General features: G+C 42.2%; 1 protein-coding gene across 1 annotated transcript in view; it reads left to right on the top strand.

The window, feature by feature from the left end:
• The window catches only part of PGM5 (phosphoglucomutase 5), a 224,886-nt gene that overhangs the window by 6,961 nt on the left and 190,141 nt on the right, over positions 1-27,784 (top strand). Inside the window, exon 2 of the mRNA XM_002708190.5 lies at positions 25,828-25,990. Coding sequence (XP_002708236.1) covers positions 25,828-25,990 — 163 coding nt within the window. The remainder of the gene's footprint in view (positions 1-25,827; positions 25,991-27,784) is intronic.

Below are 27,784 nucleotides of genomic sequence, written 5' to 3'. Positions count from 1 at the left end.
GAGGCCAGCATTGAGGCATAGCAGGTAAAGCTGCTGCCCGCAATGCCTGCATCCCATATGGACACTGATTTGTCCCAGTTGCTCCACTTTGGATCCAGCTCCCTGCTAATGGCCTGGGAAAAGCAGTGGAAGACGGCCCTAATGTTTGGGCTCCTGCTACTCATGTGGGGAGACCCGAATGAAGCTTCTGGCTTCTGCCTGGCCCAGCCCTGGCCATTGTGACCATATGTGGAGTGAACCAGCAGATGGAAGATCTCTCATTGTCTCTATCCCTCTCCCTGTAATTCGGACTTTCAAATAAATATAAATCTTTAAGAAAGGAGTATTGTTACAATCAACTGAGTGTATCTCAGATAATTATGATCTGACTATATATATTAAATGTTAATGCCTATTGTGAGCCCCTTGACAAACAATCTGTAGTCGTGTTACAAGTTTTAGCCAAGAGAAAATCCATCTGAAGACTAGCCATGTACTGCACTGGCCATATGATGATTAGCAATGATGATATTAGTGTACAGCACAGCTTGCATGATTCAAGAACTTGTCAATGTCTTGTGAATCTTTGAGAGGAAGAAGGTGACATTTAATGGTATGAGGAAGGCTGGGTCATCAAAGGACCTGGGGTTGTCATTAAGATAGATACTTAGGTGTTTGATTCAAATAGGCCATGGAAAGCTGTTTGTTCCAAATAGTGAGAAGATACCTGGTTTGGCATTTATCAGAACATCCTGGGAAATAAATCTTGATTTGGTCTCAAAGCAAAGAACCGCTTTGGAAGTGAAGCAAGTTAGTAGTAGGTAGGAAGTAGTGAGAGCTGAAGAAGGAGAGAAAGGGGGAAAACATGCACGTCAGCACCTAGGAGATCTTTCCTGGAATGGATCTGAAAAACTAGAGGTGGATAGCTCAAGATCATGACTCTAGAAGGAAAAAGAACTCAGTTGAGATTGCAATATATTTTCTGCTGGTGTTCTTTATGGAGTAAGGGAATGGATCAGGCTACTATAATACAGACATTATGGAGGGCAGGTTTGTGATACATCACAAAACTCTCAAGGCCTCCTGTGACTCTATCTTTCCTCCATTTATGAGTCCCATCCCTGAATTGTGCAATTAGAAGATCTATTATGTCAGCAATGGCAAACTTTAGGGAGCCCATGGCTCCATCTATCTTCATGTTTGAGTCTCTTCATTCTTGACACTTTTAACCTCTAGTCTTCATTCACCCTTTTTATGGGGAAGTAAAAGGAGTGGGAGAGGTTTTGGGAACAGCTGGGCCCTCCCAGTTGCTGGGGTGGTTATTTTAAGCTTTTGTTTAATGTGTCCAGAGACCCAGATGGCATTTTTAACTAAGCTGCTTTATTAAATCTTGTGATAAAGCATAATGATGTTTATTGAAAAGGCAGACACACATCGGCAACACTATGTGTGAAACTTGCCCTAAGAATTTTCTATAAAACATCTGTTCTCTTTGAGCTCGTTGTGAACTCTGCAAGTTTATTAGTTTCTGTGCAGATTTGAGGACGAGAAGTTGGAACTTGCTTTTGGAAGAGTCCAAGCATAGATATTGGATCCATCAACCTTAACTCTCAAATATTTTGTACCCTGGATGCTCTTCTGTTAGACAATAGTCACATAACCAAGTACTATAATACAATTTGAACAATATTGGGAATGATAAGCAGGAAAAAATAGATCCATATTGCCCAGAAGTTTTAGTGTCGAAGATTCTGTTTCAGCCTATAGCTTTGAGAGCTAATTTGAAAACAATCAGGAATTGGCCAGTATGTTCTACTTGTTACAAGTACTGCTTGTATGTTGATAGCCAAAGGGAAAATTTTAGGTCCTTTAATTTGATTTGACTCTCTCAGTTGTAAGTAAGAGGGGATATAGAACATACATAAGAGTTGGTAAAATAAAAATTCTTTGATTTCAACTTTCATCTATTAAATTTTCAGTGATATTACCTTTTGGAGTAATGTCTGCCATTTGTATGGTGAGTGAATTTTCAGGAACCCTAGAGAACTTTCTAGCCTGAAGACATGGATTTTTTTTTTTTTTTACTTTTCCTTCCCCCTTTTAACTCTGTACTGTTAGGTACTTTTACAAATATATTATTTAGTTATTGCCTTTCTACTATTTTAATAAGAGTCCTGGTTTTTAGCTAGGGATATCTCGTTCAGTATTTAGGGATTTCTAATGGAAAGAGAGAGGACTCTGAAACCAGAGGATCAGAGTTCATTTGACAGATCTCTGAAGATACTGAGAAGAGAGTTTTACAACAAATGATTATTATCTACAACATACAAAAATCTCTTCCAAATCAATAAGGAAGCTCAGACTATTCAGTACATTGTCAGTAAGTACAACAAACTTGAAAATGTAACCAACTCCATTAATAAACAAGGAAATAAGAGTAAAAACAGCCCATTTATTTATTAAGTAAAAAATTGAAAATGCTTGGAGTTCAATGTTGAAAAATTGTCACATTTGTAAATGGTTGGTGGAAATGAGATTGATACAGCTTTTTAATCAGTTTGGCAGTGTATGTAAAAGTTAATAGCATACCTTTCCAATAACTCAGGGTCCCTTAATCTAAGAATATGTCCTGTAAGATATCCTAGCATCAATGTGCAGGCATTTAGGTAGAAGACTAGTCATTGAAGCACTGTGCTAAGAAAAACTCAGAAACAATCTATGTGTTCAGTAGTAGAAAACAGGTACATGATTATGGCATAGCCAAGCAATGAACACCATTAAAATCCACAAAGAAATTGGGTCTGTTTGTAACATGACCATGATATGAATGACAGCTCGTTAGATGAAAAAAGTAGTTAAGGGAGTACTGTATGTGTCATGATCCAATTTCCATGAAAATGATATAGGTATAGAAATTAGGGTTGCAAGAACATACTCTAGTCAGTGGTGGATGTAAGTCTGTGTGTGTGTTTGGTGGAGGAGAGGAGAATCCTTCCTTTCTTCTGTACTTACTCCTCTTGATTGAAAAATCATATATGCATTGTTTTCATAATTAGAGCACATAGGTAGAGAATAGGGAAGAAAAAAGGCACTCTGGTTTTTAGTCGTGATCCCACCATTTGCAACCTGTGTGACCAAGGGAGGTCACTTAGCCTCCAGGAACTTGTTTCTTCATTTGTAAAAATAGGGAAAGTGCTAATTCTTTCCCCTACATCTTTCAGAGTATTGGCAGGACTCAGTGTGGTATGGGTTAAATTGAATTATTTTGTTTATTCATATAACAGTATTATGACTGAGGAATTTTGCTCTGATTAAAACAAAAGAAGGGTATGTATGTGTTTTCATCTTGGTAGCTTTATGTGTTTTCATCTTGGGGCCTGTTGATATGACCATGATTGTCCTGCTTGACTTTGACAGTTTTCTGTCATGCTGAAGGCATGACCCTTCCCCACCTCCAGAACACACACACATATTACACACTCATGCACACAGAAACATACTTGCACGCACACCCTACCACTCATCTTGAGCAGCTGCTCCCATACAGAATTTAACTCACCCTAAAGGACTTTATTGGCATGGTTCCATACATTATTTCCTGTTTAGAATGGACTGAGCCAATGCCATTCCTTTCTGTCTTAAACCTTTGTGAGACTCAAGCTCTGTTAAAAACAAACCTCCTTTCCCCAGTGGCTGCCCCACTGCCCCCTAGTGAGGCCAGCTCTCAATCTCTACTCATTTCATGAGGATTTTGAAACCTAATGGATTGGGCCATGTGAGAGAATACCTAGAGGAACAGACCAAGCAGGGGCAGAGGCTCCACACTAATCTACTGAGTGGTCTGCAAATGCACAGCTGTGGGTGTTCATGATGCTTTCAAGTGTTTTGTCAGGATGTTTGTCAGGGGCCTGTTCCTACAGCCCTGCTGAATGTTTGCTTAGGAGGCATAATCTCTTTTTGGACAGGATCTCCCAAATGTAAAGTGACAGATGTTAATGTGGAATATAATACGGAGGACCCAGCTTGGCTGTCATAAATAACAGTAAATTGTTTAATCTTGCTGAGTTGTAAATCTATGATTGCCAGAGGTCTTTAGTTCACTGCAGCATTGTAGAAGGGATGGGGGCACTTAGCAAATGCAGTTACTATTTCCCAACCAGACAGAAGTTGGCTTAATGATCTTCATCTAAAAATCCATATAAATGTATTTAATTAATTATGATAACTGCTCAGAGAATGTGTAACTCAAGAGACTGAGTTTTTTTTTGGAAATCATATGTGTGTACACACATACATATAATGTACATTCTACCTATAAATAATATATACATATATATTCCATCTATAAAAATGCTAAAGATACTGAGTGGGTTGTTTTGTTTTGAGTATCTATAATTATTGTAAGAAGTTTAGAACATTCTTAGAAGATGAAATTTAAAGTTAAGTTTATTTTGATGTAAAACATTTTGAAATTCATGTATAGTTTTTTTTTAAAGATTTATTTTATTTATTTGAAAGACAGAGTTACAGAGAGAGGTAGAGACAGAGAGAGAGAGAGAGAGGTCTTCCATCTGCTGGTTCACTCCCAGATGGTTGCAATGGCCAGAGCTGCGCTGATCTGAAGCCAGGAGCCAGGAGTTTCTTCCAGGTTTCCCACGTATGTGCAGGGGCCCAAGGACTTGGACCATCTTCTACTGCTATCCCAGGCTATAGCAGAGAGTTGGATCAGAAGAGGAGCAGCTGGGATTAGAACTGGTGCCCATACAGGATGCTGGTGCTTCAGGCCAGGGCTTTAACCCACTGCGCCACAGCGCCGGCCTCAATGTATAGTTTTTACATAATATAAACTTCCATGAATTTTGGGAAAACCCTTTGTATATATAAAATCATCAAATATTGTATGTAAATGTGATTTCTATCTACTTATAAAGCTGTTGGCTGCAAAGTACTCTTAAGCATTTAGAGAGTTTATCAACCAGCACATGTGTATACACAGGCCCGTCCCTCTTAAGCTGCATCTTCTAGCGTGGACATACAAGTGTTTAACAGGAGGATTGAGCAGAGTGCCAAATGTTAGAAATATTTGAAGAATGTACAAAACTCAAGGGGTTGCCTAAATGTTCCCAAATGATATGTATTTATGACAGTGAGTAGCACTTCATGCTGAGTTGGAGAGAGAAGAGTAAGAAGCACAAACAGTGTAGATTGATTTTTTTAAAAAAAGATTTATTTATTCATTTGAAAGGCACTATTACAGAGAGGCAGAGAGAGAGAGAGAGAGTGAGTCTTCTATCCACTGGTTCATTCCCCAGATGGCTGCAATGGCTGGAGCTGCACCTATCCAAAGCCAGTTTCTTTTGGATCTCCCACGTGGGTGCAGGGGCCCAAGGACTTGGGCCATTTTCCACTGCTTTCTCAGGCCATAGTAGAGAGCTGGATTGGAAGTGAAGCAGCCAGGACTCAAACCAGTGCCCACATGGAATGCTGGCACTGCAGGCAGTGACTTTACCTACTGCACCACAGCGCCGGTCCCTGTACGTTGACTTTTCTGGGCACGATTATGTCTTGTAAGGGTGCTTTTCTGCAGTGATGCATCAGTAAGTTGCAGGCAAGCTTGGTGCATAAAAGTGGAAAGTGCTTACCAGAGACATAGATGGAGACAAAAAAAATCCACCTGGCTGGCACTATGGCATAGTGGGCAAAGCTGCTGCCTGCAGTACCAGCATTCCATACGGGCGCCAGTTCTAGTCCCAGCTGCTCCTCTTCTGATCCAGCTCTCTGCTATGCTCTGGGAAAGCAGTGGAAGATGGCCCAAATGCTTGGACCCTTGCACCCATGTGGGAGACCTGGAAAAAGCTCCTGGCTTCTGGCTCCTGGCTTTGGATTAGTCCAGCTCTGGCCATTGTGGCCATTTAGGGAGTGAATCAGCAGGTGGGAGACCTCTCTCTCTCTCTCTCTCTGTCTGCCTCTCTCTCTCTCTGCCTCTCTGTAACTCTGCTTTTCAAATAAATAAATTAATTTGAAAAATCCAGGTGAGGACAAGGATACAGACAGGGGGAGCCTGTCCTTTCCTACTATGGACGTTAACAGCTTCTTATTGAGGTTTCTTGGTACAAGATAGACACTGTGTAGGTTTCATTGTCAGGGGCCTGGTCCTGCAGCCCTGCTGAATGTTTCATTTTCATGTTGCAGTTTAACATGTAAAAATTGAGGTAAAAGAGTAGTTTTATATTGGTTAGTCAGTGATGGTGTAATTAAATAATGGGAGACTGTACAGCCCTTAAGATTATGTCATGGGGGTATACTCAGTGACCCAGGAAAATAGACCTAAGGGAAAGGCTAGATAATTAAATGAACAGTGGGTAAGTACAGCAATCCTAAAAATGTAAGTGTGGTAGAGAAGGAGAGACAGAGAGACCCAGCACATGGACAGAGGCTGCACACAGAAATATTAATAGTGGTCATTATAGATGGCAAGCTCATAGGTGCTCTTTATTTTCTTCTGATGTGTACTCCATAAATGTTCAGAAAAGAACATGTATATTTTATAATTAGAAAAAAGATTCCAGGTTAGTAAAATAACAGCAGCACATTCATGTAATAACTAGAAATGACACCAGCAGTGTTTGTGAGTAAAATGTATGCAGAGTTTACAGGGTATCACAGCTGGAGACTGTGCTGGCCATGTTAACTTTCTTTCACTCTCCACCGTATGGTCTTTTAGATCTTTTCGGTAACAAAACTGAGAGCAGAGGGATTCAAGATGTTGCCCAAAGCCAGCAGGCAGTAAATGGCAAAGTCAGTTTTTACCTCCTTTCCCATTGGATGTCAGAATCTCAGCTTGTCTCAGGGCACCCAGCTCTGCTTTCCTGACCACGGTAGACTCATTGCATATTTGTGCTTTTTTCCCTGGGTTGCTGTTGGTGCAGTCACTTCACAAAATGGCAGTCAGCAGGGTCTTTCTTATTTTGGTGAGTCAGCTCTTTCTCTTAAGGCAAAGATTTCAGAGCATTTTCCAAGCTATAATAACCAGGAGGGACATAACTCCCAGTTCTCACCAGTCCCATTCTGAAGCAGAGGAAAATGACATTTCCTGATTTTCTCAGTGAAGGCTTTAAAAGTGGGTGGGCTGATTAAAGAACAGAACTTGGATCAAACTTCTAGATAGCTGTTACTTTTCTGTACTTGTTCAAATAGTAGGAGATGAATATGAAATCCATGTTGGTTTGATTCTAATGAGGTCTCATTCTTCCCTCCAACACCTGAAAAGTGTGTGAAGGTTTCCAGGGGTACAGGAAGCTGAGGATCAGCTCTGTTGCTTCCATCTGTTCTCCATGTAACAAAGCATATAACTGCACAATTATCCGTGTGCAAATGGGGAAATCAATCTCTTGATGTTTGCATAATCACATCCATACCTTGAGTTTGTTATTTCTCCAAATTCTGCTTAGCCGTCTCCTGCTTACCCATGTGAAGCTAGCTCTACCTAAGGGTTGGCACTCCTCTGTGACAGCTGGGTTTGAGAGATGGAAGCCTTGTGGTCCATGGCAGTTGGCTTTGGGAGTGTGTGTGTGTGTGTGTGTGTGTGTGTGGTGTTTAACAGAATACAGGAAACAGCTGCCTGTGGCTGAATGGCTGTCCACAACATGTCGTGGGTGGACATGGTGGCTGAATGGTCCTAGAGAACTCACTCTCTGTGAACCATCAAGGAAGTTGCTGTTTATTATTCTCTTCACTTTTTCCAATTCACTTTGGGATTTGATTCCTTTACAGGAACATGAATGGAGAATACTGAGGAGTGTCATGCTTACCCCCCTCCCCTTTAAAAAAAAACTTACTTAAAGCCAAAAGGAAATCATAAGGGAAAAGTCTGACTTGAGAGTTCACACATGAAAACACTCCTGCTTTAATTAGTGTTCTGTTACTGGAGAAAACTCAGAGTCAAAATTCTGTGTCTGAGATTTTAGCCTGAGGGTTTAAATTGTACATCTATACTCCTTTGACTTTATTTTGACCTAATTAGAAGCTGAACTCATACTAAATCTAATTTAGAATTGTAGTTGTTAATATTATGGAAAAAAGGGGGCATCAGAAGTAAAATCATTGAAAAAGTTAGTTTACTATGGCATGTGATGTGAAGTATTAAAGATGCTTGGGAAAAATTTGCTTTTGTAATCAACAGTTTTCTTTTTCTCAAGATGATATCCTGTGCTTGTAAAAGGGCCTGTCGACTCCCTCAGCACCTGCTGTACTCCTTCAAGGTGGCAGGAACAGTGGTATAATCCAGGAGAGGTTTTATGGTTGTTGGGAGATGTTAGCCTCCCTTCAGGGGACAGATACAGAGCATAACTAACTGTGTGTGGGAAGTGATGGTAACTGTACACCACTCCCTGCCATGACCCCTTTCCCCAGGCACTTAGAAGTCATGACTGTGTAGGACCATGTTCATGCTGTGTCCATACATCTGTCTGTCTGGGAGGGCATGTATCTCATGTATGTGTCTGTAGGGACCTGTGTGCTGCTGTTTGTGTGTCTACCCATGAATCCTGGGTGTGCAGCTATGTGCCTCCTTTTTGTGAGTGTGACATTGGACAGGGGTTTGCTGTCCCATTTCCAAGTGGGAACTGAAGGAAATACTCCTTGGTGGTAATAAAGGCCGTCCAGATGAGTGCACCTTCCATAGGGCTGGGTGGAGTTGCCCTTCCTCCAGCCAAAGCTGACCCTCTAGTATGGTGTGAGTGCAGGCTTGCACTGGCGTGGGCTGTTTGGGGATAGCTGGTGTGACTGCCTCTGTGTGCTGCTGGAGGCCACTCCCTGCCACTCCCATTGGAAATAAAGTGATGGATCCCGGAAAAAAGAAAAAAGCTCCCTGTGGTATGGGAGCTTCAGTGAGGGGGTAGCAGAATGCCTTGGCTTGGTTCTCCCCAGGCTATGGCCTGGGTTTCACTCAGGAATAAAAGTCAGCTGTTGCTTATTTCAATACTGTAAACAAAACTAAAGTCAATTATGTAAGTAGACCATCCTTTATTTGCATGGTTGCAGTCTACTACATTGACAGGGTGGTATTAGTAAGGTAGTTCAGAAGTTTCTGGAAAATGTCTATTATGATAAGCATAATACTCAACAAGTCTCTGCCTATATGACCCCAGCCTTAGGTGCTCAGCGCTTCTCAAGGTAGTGCATTTCAGCCTTATTATTAAACGAATAAGCCTTTATACACCAAAATAACCTATCTTTCAGCTAAATTTTCTCTGAAGTTTTTGAAGTACTCCCATATTTCTAAAACTTTTTCATAAGCTGAAGTGATAGTTTCAGGGATAATCCATATCTATAATTGCATTTTCAATTTTGGAGGAGGGTGTGGGTTTTGAAAAAGATGGTAGCATGACCTGTATTAGGTTAAATTTTAAAAATTTATATTAGGGGCTGGCACCATGTCACAGTGGGTTAAATCATGGACTGCAGCATCGACAAATCACATGGGCAGCAGTCTGAGTCTCGGCTGCTCCACTTCCACTCCAGCTCTCTGCCATGGCCTGGGAAAGCAGCAGAGGATGGCCCAAGTCCTTGGGCCCCTGCACCCATGTGGGAGACCTGGAAGAAGCTCCTGGCTCCTGGCTTCGGATTGGCTCAGCTCCAGCTGTTGTGGCCAATAGAGGAGTGACCAGAGGATGGAAGAACTCTTTCTGTCTGTCTGTACCTCTCTCTGTAACACGCTTAAATAAAATAAAATAAATTTTTTAAAAAAATTTACATGAGAGGCAGAGAGAGAGAGTGTGTTAATTTCTTCTGCTGGTTCACTCCCCAGATGACTGCAGTAGCTGGGATTGGACCAGGCTGAAACTGGGGCCAACTCAAATCTAGTCTTCCATGTGGGTGGTGGGGACCCAAGTGCTCGGGCCATTATTTTCTGCCTGCCAGGGTGTTGGGTTAGCAGGAAGCTATAATCGGAAGTAGGGCAGGAACTCTAACCCAGGCACTCCTATATGAGATGTGTGCGGCCCAGTGTCCTAAGTGGCATCCTAACTGCTGTGCCCTTCAGCTGCTCCCAATTACTAGAACTTGAGAGAACTATTTTTGGTGACGTTTGTCTTGGGCTAATAGGGAGAGTGCAGGTTAACGGGAGAGAAGACATGTACACGTGGAGAAGAATGTGAAGTTGTAGAGGCTGGAGTGATGCAGCCCCCAACCCAGAAACTTGTGGGGCACCAAAAACTGAGAGAGGCAAGGGAGAGTGCTCCCCTAAAGCTTACAGAGGATGCTGGGACCTGCCGACACCTCGATTTTGAACTTCTGGTCTTCAGAACTATCAGGAATTAAATTTCTTCTTTCTTTCTTTCTTTCTTTCTTTCTTTCTTTCTTTCTTTCTTTCTTTCTTTCTTTTTTTTTTTTTTTTTTTTTGCCACCGAGTTTGTAGCAACTTCTCTTAGAAGTCTTAGAAAACAAATGCAGATTTTGTATTAGTTTCCTAGGGCTGCCATAACAAGTGAATGCAAACTTATTGGCTTCACATAACAGAAATGTAGTCTGTTACAGGCTGGAGGAAGAATGTGGAATCAAGGCTTTGGTGGGGCCACATTCCTCAGAGGCTCTGGGGAGAATCTGTTCACTCTCTCTCTCTCTCTCTCTCTTTTTTTTTTTTTTTTTTTGAGTTTATTATTTTAGGGGCCAGCGCTGTGGTATAGTGGGTAAAGCCACCACCTGCAATGCCAGCATCCCATTTGAGTGCTGGCATGCTGATTTGAGTCCTGGCTGCTCCACTTCCAATCCAACTCTGTGCTTTGGCTTGGGAAAGCAGCAGAAGATGGCCCAAGTCCTTGGGCCCCTGCACCCTAATGAAAGACCCTGAAATAGCTCCTGGCTCCTGGCTTCAGATTGGCCCAGCTCTGGCCATTGCAGCCATTTGAACCAGCAGATGGAAGACCTCTCTATGTGTGTCTGCCTCTCCCGCTGCCTCTGTGTAACTCTTGACTTTCAAATAAATAATCTTTAAAAATGTATTATTGTATTTATTTGAAAAGTAGAGCATCAGAGAGGAGGATGTACACACATACACACACACACAAAGAGGGAAAAAGGGAGAGAGATTGATTTTTCATCTGCTGGTTCACTCCCCAAATGGCTGGAACAGCAGGGGCTGGGCCAGATCAAAGCCAAGAACCTGGAACCCCATCCAGGTCTCCCATGTGGGTATCAGTGGCCCAACTGCTTGACTGTCTTCAACTGCCTTCCCAGCACATAAGCAAGGAGCTAGATTGGAAGCAGAGCAACTAGGATACAAATAGGTGCTCTGATACAGGATGCTGGTGTTGCAAGTGGCTGCTTAACCTGCTGTGCCACAATGCTGGTGTCATTCAGCATTCCTAGGCTTCCTGGGCTTCTACTAATATCACTGGAACCTGTGCTTCTGTCTCACACCCTGTGCTTTCCTGTGTTTGCCTTCTCTTTTATGCATCTCTTCTACTAAGTACTAGGTGCTGCCCTTCCATTATAGAAAAGATCCAAGTTAATCAACCTGCCACCATGTAGTTGACTGATCACCCTGGGAGTGGTGCTGTACTGGGGACTCTGTGTAATTCTGTGCTTCTGGCAGGAGAGCAGTCAGCATTGACAGTGGTCAGGTTGGCCTTGGTAAATGGACTACCATGTGGCTGAGCCCTTGTATGATCCCTTTCCCTGCTATCCTGGTCACTTGCTTTGCTTATGAACCCACTGGATAAAAATAGGAGTGACTGGGGAGAGAGGCTGATGGGTAATCGCAGAATGGGTTGCCCTATCCATGTGATTATTGAATTCCTCTTCTGCTGAGAATACTTTTGGGTGACACAAATATGTTGATGATTTTTCATGTCTTATCTTTGAAACCTCTTACCTTAGAAGTCTCATTACTTACTCTTTCATGTCTCCTCTAGAACTTAATCCCTTTCTGATGCCCCTTAATTAGATTTATATATCTGCCATACAGCACTACCTCACTTTTCTGGTATTTATAGATTAATATGCAGGTCTCACATATCTAGACTTTAATCTTCTATTAACCCTTCAGTTATCATGAAGATTCGTGAAGATAATTTCAAGTTGAAAATTTTCTCAAGTGTAATTACGTTAACCATCTCAAATAATATATATTACATTTTCTTAAAAAGAAATAATTTAGAGACTGGCACTGAGGCACAGTGGGTTAAGCCACTGCCTGATATGTTGGCATCCCATGTGAGCAACAGTTATAGTTCTGGCTGCTTCACTTCTGATCCAGCTCCCTGCTAATGCACCTGGAAAAGCAGCAGAAAATGGCCCAAATCCTTGGGCCTGTGCACCCATGTGGAAGACCCAGGTGAAGCTCCTGGCTCCTGGCGTGGTCCTGGCCTGGCCTAGCCTTAGTTGTTGCAGCCATCTTTGCATGAACCAGTGGTAGGAAGATTTTCTCTCTCTCTCTCTCTCTCTCTTTTCCTTTCTCCCTCTCCCCCTCTCTCTGTAACTCTGCCTGTCAAATAAATAAATCTATAAGAAAAAAAGGAATTTAAATTTAATAAAATAAAAAATGTATAATCTTTCCTACTCAGGTAAGGTGTACATATTTATTGCTTTATTTTTTCCAGTCCTTACCCCAAGGTGTACATAATTTTACATTGTTTTAGCATAAAATAATCTTATATATATATATTTAAATTTAGCTTTTGGCTGACGCCATGGCTCACTAGGCTAATCCTCAGCCTTGTGGCGCCGGCACACCGGGTTCTAGTCCTGGTCGGGGCGTCGGATTCTGTCCCGGTTGCCCCTCTTCCAGTCCAGCTCTCTGCTGTGGCCAGGGAGTGCAGTGGAGGATGGCCCAAGTGCTTGGGCCCTGCACCCCATGAGAGACCAGGATAAGTACCTGGCTCCTGCCTTTGGATCAGCGCGGTGCGCCGGCCGCAGCGCGCCGGCCATTGGAGGGTGAACCAAGGCAAAGGAAGACCTTTCTCTCTGTCTCTCTCTCTCACTGTCCACTCTACCTGTCAAAAAAATAAATAAATAAAAAATAAAGTAATTAAAAAAAATTTAGCTTTAAAACATTGACTGTGTTTCTTTCTCTACTAAGAAAATGTGGTTGTAGCAGGTAAACATGAAATATAGGCAATTTTTATAGTGTTGTTTCTGGTAGGCAAAGTCTTGTCTATCCAGTGGGACAGGGCCCCAGGTTCCTTCCATATTGTGGCTCTGGCAACTCCTAGAGCCATGTGGTTGCCTTTATTGAACTTGTAGAAGGGGAAATATGCAGTGTAGGGAAGACAGATCTGCTGCTTAATATCTTTAGCAGAAACACACATTATTTCTGTTCCCATTCTCACACTGATTTATCAGTGATTGTCAGAATGTATTGTGTGGTCATGCCTAGATGCAAGGGTGAGCTAGGAAACGTATCCCCTCTTGGAGACATCATGCTACCTTGCTTCTTCATGTCTCCTCTGTCCCTTCTTTGACATCTGGCCATCTGGTATATTCATCTGTTTTTCTGTATGGAGAAGGTTTTATTGTAAAGAATTTATGGTTTAGCAGGAATGTAGTGTATCACTTGAGTTGTTGCTTTGGCTTTAGTTCTAGGTGAGCCCAGAAGTGTAGTCTCTGAGTGATTTCTTTTTTCTTAATCAATGTTAGCTTTGTCTCTAAGTGACACAGTGGACTAGTCTGCTGCAATTCATTCAGATGGAAGTATGGCTTTGAGATAAATAAGGGTTTCTTTGGGTGTGTATCATTGGTCCACAGAGAGTTCAGTGTCAGTCTCCCTGGCAAATGTGATAGCCAGGGCTTTGTTCTTGGTGCTAAGGAAGACAAGGATAGCTGCAATTATGTCATATGGGCAAGCTTGAGTGAAGCTGGGGCTTGTAGCACAAATTGCTGAGGCTCTACGACTGTGTGATATGGATGGACCCTTCCTCAGGTCCTGCTAGGAGAGTCCAACTGCTGCCATGGCTTATAATACCAACAGCCCTAGTCCTAGGACTAGGAGATATGAGATATGAGTGGAACCCTGTTCTAGTCCTACAGAGTGACTACATGGTATACAGGAGGTTTTACTCTGGAAGATTTGAATCTGGAGAGCTGAATGCAGGTAGGTGCTTCCTTATGTCCACTGGGTAGACGCCAGTGACACTAAGAAATTTAGAATGAATTGTTACAGTCCTGGTGTTGCAGGGTATAGAATGGTCACTACCCAGATCTCCCAGGGTGAGAATGGATTTTTTTTTTTTGACAGGCAGAGTGGACAGTGAGAGAGAGAGACAGAAAGAAAAGTCTTCCTTTACTGTTGGTTCACCCTCCAATGGCCACTGTGGCCGACGTGCTGTGGCTGGCATGCTGTGGCCGGTGCACTGCACTGATCCGATGGCAGGAGCCAGGTGCTTATCCTGGTCTCCCATGCAGGGGGCAGGGCCAAGGACTTGGGCCATCCTCCACTGCCCTTCCAGGCCACAGCAGAGAGCTAGACTGGAAGAGGAGCAACCAGGACAGAATCCGGTGCCCCGACTGGGACTAGAACCCGGTGTGCTGGCGCTGCAGGTGGAGGATTAGCCTATTGAGCCGCGGCGCCGGCCAAGAGTGGATTTTTTTAATGGCTGCTTCTGATGTAAGCCCCCAGCAGCTAGGGCAAGTGCCTTTGGCTCATGCACAGTGTGTGAGTGTAGCTCTGGGGCTAATGCCCAAAACTCGCACATTTGTAGGATTCAGGGGATCTGTCCTTTGCCCTACATGTCCCCCTGACTCACTGTGATGCTGGCAGGAGGACAGAGGCGCACTGCGCAACCTCTCACTGCCATGTATGGTGTGCTGCAGGAGCAGGAGAGAGGAAGGAAGCAAGGCGACTTCCCTGCTGCAAGCCTGGCAGTTGTTCAGACTGTAGTTAGCTCTCCAGGCCGAAGTCAAAGTCAGTGGGTGACTGTGGAATTCCTTCTCAGCTAAAGCTGCAAGTGGGGCGTATGGCAGTTTCTTCTTGCCTTGATGTGGTAAGGTGGTGGCTCACAGCTGGCAGTGGGTTGTGCCTCAAGTCTGGCTGCAGTGGTGTCTCTGTCTTTTCTCCTCTTGTCCCATGAAGTCTTCATTTTTTTTTTTTTACTACTGTGCTGAAAATTTCCATCAGTCAGACCCCAGAAAACATAATCTTCCTTTTGTTCTTTTCATATCCCAGAGCAGCTTTAGTTAGTGTGGGTATACCCTAAAAGAAAAAGAAAAAGGTATTGAGAACCTTCTTAGTGAAATAATAGTTGAAAATTTCCCAGGTCTTGAAAGAGACATGGATATCCAGATACAAGAAAAAACTCCAAGCAAGTTGAACCAAAAAAGGTCTTCTCCAGGGTATGTTGTAATCAGTTTGTCAAAAGTTAAAGACAAGGAGAGAATCCTAAAGATAGTAAGAAAAAAAGCATCAAGTTACAGTATAAAGGAAAACGAGTTAGATTAACATCAGACTTGTTAGTGGAAGCCCTATAGGCCAGAAGAGAGTGGGATGATATATTCAAGGTCTTAAAAGAGAAAACTTCCAACCAAGAATATTATATCCAGCAAAGCTATCCTTTAAAAGTGAAGGAGAGGCCGGCACCGCGGCTCACTAGGCTAATCCTCTGCCTTGAGGCACTGGCACACTGGGTTCTAGTCCCGGTTGGGGCGCCGGATTCTGTCCCGGTTGCCCCTCATCCAGGCCAGCTCTCTGCTGTGGCCAGGGAGTGCAGTGGAAGATGGCCCAAATGCTTGGGCCCTGCACCCCATGGGAGACCAGGAGAAGCACCTGGCTCCTGCCATTGGATCAGCGCAGTGCGCCAGCCGCAGCGCGCTGGCCGCGGTGGCCATTGGAGGGTGAACCAATGGCAAAAGGAAGACCTTTCTCTCTGTCTCTCTCTCTCACTGTCCACTATGCCTGTCAAAAAATTAAAAAGTGAAGGAGAAATAAAGTATTTTCCAGATAAGCAAAAACTGAGAGCATTCACCACCACCAGACTAGCCTTACAAGAAATTCTGAAGGGCATCATGCATTAGAAGTAAACACCATGAAAACATGTGACACCACTGCATTCACTAACAGAACAGGTAGAATCATCCAATCAACAAAATGACAGGTCTTAGTTCTTTTTTAAAAATATTTATTTATTTTACTTGGAAGGCAGAGTTACAGAGAGGCAGAGGCAGAGAGAGAGAAAGATCTTCCATCCACTGGTTCACTCCCCAAATGGCTGCAGCGGCTGGAATTGAGCCAATCCTAAGCCAGGAGCCAAGAGTTTCTTCCAGGTCTCCCATACAGGTGCAGGAGCACAAGGACTTGGGCCATCTTCCACTGTTTTCCCAGGCCATAGCAGAGAGCTGGATCAGAAGTAGAGCAGCTGAGACTGGAACCGGTGCCATGTGGGATGCAGGCACTGCAGGCAGTGGTTTTACCTGCTATGCCATAGCACCAGCCCCAGGTCTTAGTTCTTTTCTATCAGTAGTAATCTTTAATGTAAATGGATTAAATTTACCAACCAAAAGACTTAGGTTGACTGAATGGATAAAAATTCACGACCCCACTATATGCTGTCTGTAAGAAACTCACTTCATAAAGATATACACAGACTAAAAGTGAAGGGTTGGAAAGAGATGTACCAGGCAAATAGAAACCAAAAGCAAACAGGTGTAGCTATTCTGATATCAGATAAAACAGATGTAAATTGAAACCTGAAAAAGAGATAAAGAAGGACACTATGTTTTGATAATTCTTGATTTAGCAAGAAGACATAACAATCATAAATATACACGCAGCACAAGACCATCCAGATATATACAGCAAATCCTCTTAGACTTAAAGGGAGAGAGAGACTCCACTACATAATAGTGGGTGACTTCAATACCTCACCCTCATCAATGGACAGATCATCCAGACAAAAAATCAGTAAAGGTGCATCAGAGTTGAGACATATTATTGAACAAATGGTCCTAACAGACATTTACAGGACATTTCACCCAACAGCTACAGAATACACATTCTTCTCATCAGTACATGGACTGTTTTCTAGGATAGACCACATATTAGGCCACAAATCAAGTCTCAGCAAATTTAAGAAGATTGAAATCATACCATGTATCTTCTCAGACCATAAAGAAATAAAACTAGAAATCAACAAGAGGAATAGTTGGAAATTAAACATGCTACTGAATGATCAATGAGTCATTGAAGAAATTGAAAATGAAATAAAAAATCTTTCTTGAAATAAATGAAGATGAAAACAAGTCATATCAAAACCTGTGGGATTTAGCAAAAGCAGTATTAGGAAGGAAATTTATAGCATTAAATGCTTACATTAAAGAAAAAGAAATGTCTCACAGATCTAATGATGCATCTTGACAACTTAGAAAAACAAGAACAAACGAGATCCCAAATCAACAGGAGGTGATAAATAATAAGGATCAGAGCAGAAATCAGTGATATTGAAACATCAAAAAAAAAAATACAAAAGATCAACAAAGCAAAAAGTTGGTTTTCTGAGAAGGTAAACAAAATAGACAAACCTGTAGCCAGACTAACACAAAAGAGAAAAACCTCAATAAAATTAGAGATGAAAAAGGAGACATTACACCTGACATCGCTGAACTTCAAAGGATCATAAGAAACTCCTGTGAAGAACTACATGCTAATCAACTGGAAAACCTCGAAGGAATGGATAAATTCCTGCATTTGTATAACCCAGCAAGATTAAATCAAGCAGAAATAAACAATCTAAACAGACCTGTAACAAGCAGTAGCATTGAAGCAGTAATCAAAACTCTTCCACTGGGGAAATGTCTGGAACCTGATGGCTTTACTGTTGAATTCTACAAAACATTCAGAGGAAGTAACTCCAGCACTGTTCAAACTACTCCAAAATATTGAACAGAATGGAACTCTGCCAAACTCTTTTTAAGACCAACATTACTTTCGTACCAAAGTCAAAGATATGACACAAAAAGAAAACTACAGACCTATGTCTCTAATGAGCAGAGATATAAATATTCTCAACAAAAACAAGCAAGTTGAGTCCAAAAACCACATCAAAAAGATCATGCATCACTATCAAGAGAGATTTATCCAGAAATGCAAGAGTGGTTCTATATTCACAAATCAGTAAATGTCATAAATCACATCAATAGAATGAAGAACAAAAACCACATGGTCATCTCAATAGATGCAGAGAAACCATTTGATATGATTGAATAACTTCATAATAAAACCCTCCACAAATTAGATATGAAAAGAATATTCCTCAAAATTATAAAGGCTGTGTATCACAAACCAACAGCCAGTATCATACTGAATGGGGAAAAGCTGAAAGCATTTCCCTTCAGATCTGGAACAAGACTAGGATGCTACTTTTGCCACTCTTATTCCAAATAGTACTGGAAGTTATAGCAAGAGCAGTTAGGGACAAGAAAGACTTAAAGGACATCAAAAAACAAGAAGTCAAGTTATCCATGTTTGCAGATGATGTGAGGTTATACATGGAAAAACCTAAACACTACACCAAAAAGCTGTTAGAATTGCTAAACCAATTCAATCAAGTTGCAAGTTACAAAATAGACATACAAAAAAGTAGCTTTTTTGTACGCTAATGATGAACTAACAAAGAGAAATCAAGAAAGAAATTCCATTCACGATTGCCACAAAAATAAACTATTTAGAAATAAATTTAAAGAAGTGAAAAATCTCTATGATGAAAATTATCAAACATTGTTGAAAGAAACCATCAAGGACACAAAAATGGAAAGATACTCCTTGCTCCTGGATTGGAAGAATTGTTAACATTACAATGTCTGTACCTCTTAAAACAACCTACAGATTCAAGGTAATCCCTATCAAAGTATCAATGACATTCTTTGCAGAACTAGAAAAAGAAATCTTAAAATTCATATGGAATTACAGAAGACCCAGAGTAGCCAAAGTGATTCTGAGGAAGAAAAACCAAACTGAAGGCATCACAATACCTGACTTCAAAGTATGCTACAGGCCGGCGCGGTGGCTCACTAGGCTAATCCTCTGCCTTGCGGCGCCGGCACACCCGGTTCTAGTCCCGGTCGGGGTGCCGGATTCTGTCCCGGTTGCCCCTCTTCCAGGCCAGCTCTCTGCTGTGGCCAGGGAGTGCAGTGGAGGGCCCTGCACCCCATGGGAGACCAGGAGAAGCTCCTGCCATCGGATCAGCGCAGTGCGCCGGCCACGGCAGCCATTGGAGGGTGAACCAACGGCAAAGGAAGACCTTTCTCTCTGTCTCTCTCTCTCACTGTCCACTCTGCCTGTCAAAAAAAAAAAAAAAAAAAAGTATGCTACAATGCTATAGTAATTAAAACAGCATGTTACTGGCATAAAAACTGATATACAGATAAGTGGAACAGAACAGAGAGCCCAGAAATTAGTCCACATATATACAGCCAACTGATTTTTGATAAAAGTGTTCAGACCATACAGTGGAGAAGGATTATCTCCTCAACAAATGGTGCTTGCAAAACTGGACGTAATATATATGGAAGAATAAAATTAGATACATATTTCTCACCATATAAAAAATCTACTCAAGATGGATCAAAAACCTAAATTTAAGACCTGACACTGTGAAGTTGCTGAAAGATAACATAGAGGAAACACTTCAAGACATTGGACAATACCCCCAAAGCACAGGCAACACATACAAACCAAACAACTGTGACTATACCAATTCAGAAGCCTTTTCACAGCAAAGGCAACAATCAGAGTGAAGATGTCAGAGTGAAGATGTTCAACAGAATGGGAAACAATATTTGCACACCACCTATCTGACGAAGGGTTACTATCCCAAATATATCAGCAACTTAAAAAAACTCAACGAAAGGACAGCCAATTGAGTTGAGAAATGGGCAAAGGATTTCAATAGACAGTTCTCAAAAGAAGAAATACAAATGACTAACAAATACATGAAAAAATTCTCAACATCACTAGCCACCAAGGAAATGCAAATCAAAACCACAATGAGATATCACCCCTGTCAGAATGGCTAAAATCTAAGACAGAGAGAGTAACAAGTGTGAGGATGTGAGAGAAAAGGGAACACTTACACACTGTTGGTGGGAATATAAATTAGTGCAGCCACCATGGATAACAGTGTGGAGATTTCTAATATAGTTGCCATGTGATCCAGCAATCCCACTACTGGATATAAACTCAAAAGTCTTGAACACAGTATATCAAAGAGATGCTTGTACCAACATGTTTATAGCAGTACTGTTCACAGTAGCCAAAATTTGGAATCAACCAGTGTGTCCATCGTTGTCACATGAATGGATAAAGGAAATGTGGTTGTACTTACACAATAGAATATTATTTAACTAAAAAAAGAGTGTAATGGATGCAACCAGAGAATATCATGTTGAGTGAAATAAGCTGCATCCAGAAAGATAAATACTACATGTTTTCCCTTACATGTGAGAGCTAAAATTTAAAAAGCAAACAAAAAAGAGAAAGAAATGTTTGTGTATCAGTATTGCTGCAAATATAGTTTTGTAAAACTTTGTTTTATACCTTTGTGAAGCCAGTGGTTAAAAATGTTACACTACTATAGTTTTAATGATCTGTGATTATTTTAAAAGTTACTGTATGTCAATGAAATGGTAACTTTTCCATTCAATTATTGTTTATAGCTGTTGTCTATGTTCTCAATAAACTAGGATCTTTTTGCTTTTTATTTTATAAATTTTTTTAATTTATTTATTTGAAAGGCAGAGTTATACACAGAGAGAGGGAGAGGCAGAGAGAAAGGTCTTCCGTCCTCTGGTTCACTCCCCAGTCATCACCTAAATGGCCACAACTGCCGGAGCTGGGCCTGTCTGAAGCCAGGAACCGGGAGCTTTTCCCAGGTCTCCCATGTGGGTGCAGGGGCCCAAGAACCCAGGCCGTCCTCCACTGCTTTCCCAGGCCATCAGCAGGGAGCTGGATCGGAGGTGGAGTAGAAGGCACTTGAACTGCTGCTGATACGGGATGCCAGTGCTGGCAGGCAGAGGATTAACCTACTACTCTGCAGTGGCCAGCCCCTTGTTAAACTTCTTATTTGGTGAAGTATTAAGCCTTTTTACTTCAATGTGAATTTAAAATATCTCAAAAACTAAAAGGGAGAATAAAGGAGGATGAGTAGGAGGAGAGGGGGGAGAGAGAGGGAAGGAGGAAGGGCATATCCTATGCTCTTAGAATTTTATCTACAAATCATATTGAATTGGTTAAAAACTAGTAAAAACTTAAATAAAATTTTAAAAGAACAGGTAGCCCCTGTGTGGGCCATTACTGCCCAGTAGGAGGTCTGTACTATGGGAAAGAATTGTAGATTTCTATGGACTACTATCTATGTCTTCCACAGCTAATGCATTCTTCATAAATTTCCATTTAAGTGGGTTAATAATATTCCATAGAAGTGATTCATCACACTTCTTTTTTTAGATTTTATTTATTTGAAAGGCAGTATTACAGAGAGTCAGAAAGGGAAGTAGGGAGGAATGGGGTGGGGTGGGGGAGAGAGAGAGAGAGAGAGAGAGAGAGAGAGAGAGAGAGAGAGAATGAATCTCAGAAAATTACCACAACGGCTGGAGCTGGGCCAGTCTGAAACCAGTATCTAGGAGCTTCTGAGTCTCTCATGTGGGTGCAGGGGGTCAAGAACTTGGACCATCTTCCACTGCTTTCACAGGTGCACTTGCAGGGAGCTGGATCGGAAATGGAGCAGCCAAGACTTGAACTGGCGCCCACGTGGGATGCCAGCACTGAAGGCGGCAGCTTTACCCACTGTTCCAGAGGGCTGGCCCTGATACATCGCATTTTAACATGGTCTTCATTACTAGACATTAACAAAGTTTGTTTTAAAATTCATTTTTAATACAAAGTACTACAGGAAATAGCTGCATGTGTATATCTTTCCACTGTTAAAAATATTTAAGAATGATTATGAAAAAGGGGTAGCTGGAAAATTATGAAAAAAGTGACAATTATTTTTCAGATTTATGATACTTAGGACTTATTTTTTGAGGATAGTGGCTACATTGTATTTATTGCTATGTCTGCAGGACCATCTATATTATGTTTCATGATAGCTAATAAAATGTGTTGAATGAATACATATATTTTGAGAACAACATATGGAAAATAATTTATTATGTCTATGGGTAGTAAAGTAAGTGTTATTAATTTAACCTGTGTCTTTCCTGTCTTGATAAATGGCACTGCTACCCATCAAGTTATTCAAGGGAGAAAGCTGGGAGTTCTTGTAGTCCATATTTACTGCTGTGTAAAGCTGAGTGGCTTCAAACAGCAGTGTATTTATTGTCTCTCACAGTGTCTGTGAGGTAGGGGATGAGTTGTTCTAGCTCTTGTACTCTCATGAGGTCATGGCCACGTGTTGGTAGGGTTTTTCCTATGGAGACTTGACATGGGCTGGGGGATCCAGGCAGGGCCAGGTCAGTGCTGACAGTTGGTAGGAAGCCTTGGTTCCTCTCCATTTGCGCCCCCCCCCCCCCACGGCTTTTGAGTGTCTTAATGACATGGCAGCTGGCCTCTTCCAGAATGAGCAGTCCAGCAGGGCAAGGCAGAACATCAGTGTCTTTTATGGCCTCACTAGGAAGTTACCGCTGATCGCTGAGATCTGTGCCATTCAGGAACAGCATGGAGGCCAACTGCCAGAGGGGAGGACCTTTGGGACCATTTTGGAGGCTGGTGACTGTTGCTCCTTTATTTGGTATCTCATTCTACATGCTTGTTCTGTTCCTTCTCTTTTGAAAATATATCTTATGTCCAATAACTTCTGTTCATTTCTGCTGCCTCTAGCCTAGTCAAAGATACCACTAATGCTCAACTCTGATAGTCTTCAATCTGATCTTCTTCCTGTTCTTGTTACTCTGTTGTTTTTAGAAGATTTATTTATGTATTTGCAAGGCAATTACAGAGAGCTAGAGATGAACAGAGAGATCTTCCCTCTTCTGGTTCATTCCCCAAATGGTCCTAACAATTGAGGCTGGACCAAGCCAAAGCTAGGAGCCAGCAACTCCATCTGGGTCTCTTCCATGGTGGCAGGGGCCCAAGCACTTGGGCCATCTTCTGTTGCCTTCCCAGGTCCATTAATAGGAAGCTGGGTTGGAAGCAAAGCAGCCAGGACTCAAACCAGCACTCTGCTGAGGGATACTGGTGTTGCTGGCAGCAGCTTAATTGGCTGTGACACAACACTGGGTCCTCATTACTGTTTTTGCATAGCAGCCATTCATTTGCTTTTAAATTAATTTAACAGGTATTTATTGTATACTTACTACATGCCATGTTTGTTTTGGATGCTTGGGATATGTCAGTGAAAAACAGCCTTTGGGCTTATATTCAGTGTAAAAATAGGTGACATTTGATGTGAAATAGAAAATTATGATGAAAATAGAGAACAATAGAGAATTTAGGAACTTAGGAGCACTGCATTATCTAAGTATAAGATGTCAAGGGTATTACTTTTGATTATGTGATGTTGGAACAGAAACACAAAGGACAGGAGGGTACAGGTATGTGGATACCTGGGTAAGAGTGTTCTAAGGAGAGGAAAGGAAAAATGCCAAGTTCTGGAAGCAGGATCATGTTTGGTGTGTGTGGCCAGAGTGGAGGGTGAGAGGGAAGTGGAGACTGGCAGGTGATGGGGGGCCTCTTAGACCTGGTGAAGAGTTTATGTGTTGGTGTATGGCAGGAAAAGCCATGGGAATGTTTTGATGACATGATAGAACTTACTTTCTAATAGAATTTTTTGGGTTGTTCAACCTATGGTTTTTAAAAATCTGCATGATATCAGGTTACTTCTGCTTAAAACCTTTACTTCAATGTATTCCCATTGTACATGAAATAAAATCCAAGTTCCCTTTGCTGTAATAATGGTTAAAATTGGTGCCTTATTATTCCCTATTAACATTTTATTTTCTTCCTCACACATACCCTGTTAGTGACTATTATAATTACTATGCTAATATGTTTATAATCTGTCTCTTCCACTTGAAAATATGTGTTCTGAAGATCCTGCCCTGGATTGATCTTTCTGTGTTAAATCATGCTGAGACTGCTTTGTTTTTCTGTCCATGCTTGTTCTCATGTGTCTTCTTTTGGTATCCATCTTGTATTTTCTTGTTTGCCCAGTGATGGACTGCTAGGAATGTTGGTGCCAGGGTAACTACCTTTGAACTGAATGCTAGAACTGGCCCTGGCTTGTAAGCCACATAAGCATTGCTCACGTTGAATTATCTGGGAAGAGAGGAGTTGATTTGGTTAAAATGCAGATTCTTGTTCACAGCAGATGTTGAGTGGACATTGAGATTCTGCGTTCTTATCAAACTTGTGGATGATGCCCATGCCAGTGGTCCTCTGAGTAATAAGGAGTCTTAGCCTCCATCTTGGCTGGACATTGTAGTCAGTCTGAAGCTTTACAGACTGCTGGTACCTGGATCTTACCCTCAGAAATTATGATAAAATCAGTCTAGGATTCAATCTGAGTAATGAAATATTTAAAAGAGGTCTTCCATCGGGTGGTTCACTCCCTAACTGGCTGCAGCTGCTGGAGCCAGGAGCTTTTTCTGGGTCTCTCACTTGGGTGCAGGGGCCCAAGGACTTGGGCCATCTTCTGCTGCTTTCCCAGGCCATAGCCGAGAGCTGGATCAGAAGTGGAGCAGCTGGGGCTCAAACCGGCGCCCATTGAGATGGTGGCACTACAGGCCAGGGTGTTAACCCGCTGTGCCACAGTGCTGGCCCCCTGAGTTTGGTATTAACTCAGAAACTATGTACATGTCCATGTTAGGGATCTAAACTACTACAACCTCACCCTTAGGGACCTCCTTTTCTACCACTGACAGCATTCACTGGGGACAGTGGCGAAATCATCTGGTCATGTTAAGCACAAATCTGGAGGTCATCCACAGGTGGGGCCAGGTTCTTTTTGTTTTTTTGTTTTTTTGTTTTTTTTTTGACAGGCAGAGTGGACAGTGAGAGAGAGAGAGATAGAGAGAAAGGTCTTCCTTTTGCCGTTGGTTCACCCTCCAATGTGCTGATCCGAAGGCAGGAGCCAGGTGCTTATCCTGGTCTCCCATGGGGGTGCAGGGCCCAAGCACTTGGGCCATCCTCCACTGCACTCCCAGGCCACAGCAGAGAGCTGGCCTGGAAGAGGGGCAACCGGGACAGAATCCGGCACCCCGACTGGGACTAGAACCCAGTGTGCCGGCGCCGCAAGGCGGAGGATTAGCCTAGTGAGCCGCGGCGCCGGCCCTAGGGCCCAGGTTCTGTGGGTACAAAGTCAACTTGTAAAAAGTCAATAAGTAGCCCTGAAGGATGCTGCTTGCTATGCAGTGGAAGATGGCCCAAGTCCTTGAGCCCCTGCACCCATGTGGGAGACCCAGAAGAAGCTCCTGGCTTTGGATCAGCGCAGCTCTGGCAGTTGCGGCCATCTGGAGAGTAAACCAGCGGATGAAAGAACACTCTCTCTGTTTCTACCTCTCTCTGTAACTCTGTCTTTAAAATAAATAAAATAAATCTTTAAAAAAATGCCAAACTCAGAACTTCTTGTGTGGTTTAGGCTCACCCCTTGGTCATCAAAAGCAGATATTTCAAACTACTGAAGACCAGTGAGTTATAGTCTGTTCACAGGTTAATAATTGAAGACTAGAAGTGGGTGCCTCAAGAGGTCTGGGGCACACTGAGTGGGAGAAACAATGCTGTTGCTTATCCCCTAGCCTAGCTGCACTCAGTTCTTTTTGCCAAATGACTAACTGTATTGTATGCCAATGGTTTGATTTTTTTTTCCTGAAATACCTTCAACCCATGCAACTGGATTGACTTCTTTTTTTTCTTGGACAATCTAGATTGGTCGGTTGATTATTGGACAGAATGGCATCTTGTCGACCCCTGCAGTTTCCTGCATTATCAGGAAGATAAAGGCAGCTGGTGGAATCATCCTAACAGCCAGCCACTGCCCTGGAGGCCCTGGGGGAGAGTTTGGAGTGAAGTTTAATGTTGCCAATGGAGGTATGTGGTTCACAGCACTCCTTGATGATCATCATTTCTTCCCTCTTTTGTTATTATAGTCTTACAGTGACGCTGTGGTGGTAGACACACAACGTGGAGAGGAATTAGCTCACGAAAATCCAGCAAGGTGCTCAAGCTGGCCTGACAAAAAAGTGGCATCATGGGCTTGTGAATGCATGCGGATGGTCCCTTGGCCTCCTCTGCTCTTTACCATAGTGGAAGGCCTTGAGCAGTCTGGGCTTATCTGCTGGGGGAGGACTTTGAAGTTTAATTGTAGCCCATTAGAGGTCATTTAGATCCTAGTTACCCTCATTTTTTATAGATGAGCAAACTAAACTGAGGATTGGACAGATGATTTTTAGCCTCAGGCCTGACCCATCTCTTTCTTACAGTTTTAATTTTGTTTCTCTAAAATTACAGAGTTACTTCAGTTCTTATATTTACAGAAGTTCACAGTTTGGAGTTCTAGTAACAGGTAGGATATGTGTACAGGGTGACTTTCTTTAAAAAAATTAAACATGTATCAAAGTCGTGAGAATAATAAATGGACCTCATAGATCCATTACCTCATTTTTCCATTTTACTGATCATTTTCCTTATGAAAAATTTTATAACAGGTTATAGCATAAAGACATTTCATACCTAAATATTTTTGTATGCATCTCTGAAAAAGACAGATATATTCCTGCATAAATACATTTAATACATGGAACAAAAACACTACTTCTCTAATAGTATCTGAAGGCTAATCTGTAATCAGATTCCTCCCAAGAATCTCCCAGGTGTTCTTTACAGCTGTTTTATTAAAACCAGGATACATCTCAAAGGTACACATGCATTAAAACCAGGATACATCTCAAAGGTACAAATGTTAAATATATTTAATCTATCTTTTAATCTACAACACTGAGTCTACATGTGTATGTAGGTAGGAGATGAATTCTTTTTTTTTTTTTTTTTAAGATTTATTTATTTGAAAGGCAGAGATACAGGGAGAAGATGAGACAGAGAGCGAGGTCTTCCATCTGCTGGTTCACTCCCCAAATAGCCACAACAGCTGGGGCTGGCCCAGGCTGAAGTCAGGACTATGGGTCTCCCACATGAGTGCAGGGACCCAAGGACTTGGGCCAACCTCTGCTGTTTTCCCAAGTGTATTAGCAGGGAGCTGGATCAGAGTGGAGCAGCTGGCACTCAAACTGGCACCCATATGGGATGCAGTGGCCTAAAATGCAGTGGCTTAACACTGGCAGTTGAATTTTTTTTTAAAGATTTATTTATTTATTTGAAAGTCAGAGTTACACACAGAAGGAGAGGCAGAGAGGGAGGGAGGTCTTCCATCCGCTGGTTAACTCCCCAAAAGGCTACAATGGCTGGAGCTGCACTAATCTGAAGCCAGGAGCCAAGAGCTTCTTCCAGGTCTCCCACGCATGTGCAGGGGCCCAAGGACTTGGGCCATCTTCTACTGCTTTCCCAGGCCATAGCAGAGAGCTGGATTGGAAGTGGAGCAGCTGGGACTCAAACGGTGCCCATATGGGATGCCAGCACTACAGGAGGCATCTTTACCTGCTACGCCGCAGCACTGGCCCTCTGGCAGTTGAATTTTAACCACTTATCGTTATGAATGTTTCCTGGTTCCAGGCAAAATAGCACATTTTCAAGGGAAAGTGTATTATCTCTTCTTCCTTGTGGCCATTTTGCATATTATCCAAACCATAAACTTTATTCATGTTGAATATTAAGAAAAAGAAACATGGTGACCACAAAGTAAAAAGCAATAGCAAATATACAAATGAG

Source organism: Oryctolagus cuniculus, chromosome 1 (genome assembly GCF_964237555.1).
Source record: "Oryctolagus cuniculus chromosome 1, mOryCun1.1, whole genome shotgun sequence".
Classification (NCBI taxonomy): domain Eukaryota; kingdom Metazoa; phylum Chordata; class Mammalia; order Lagomorpha; family Leporidae; genus Oryctolagus; species Oryctolagus cuniculus.
This window is presented reverse-complemented; position numbering and strand designations above follow the sequence as displayed.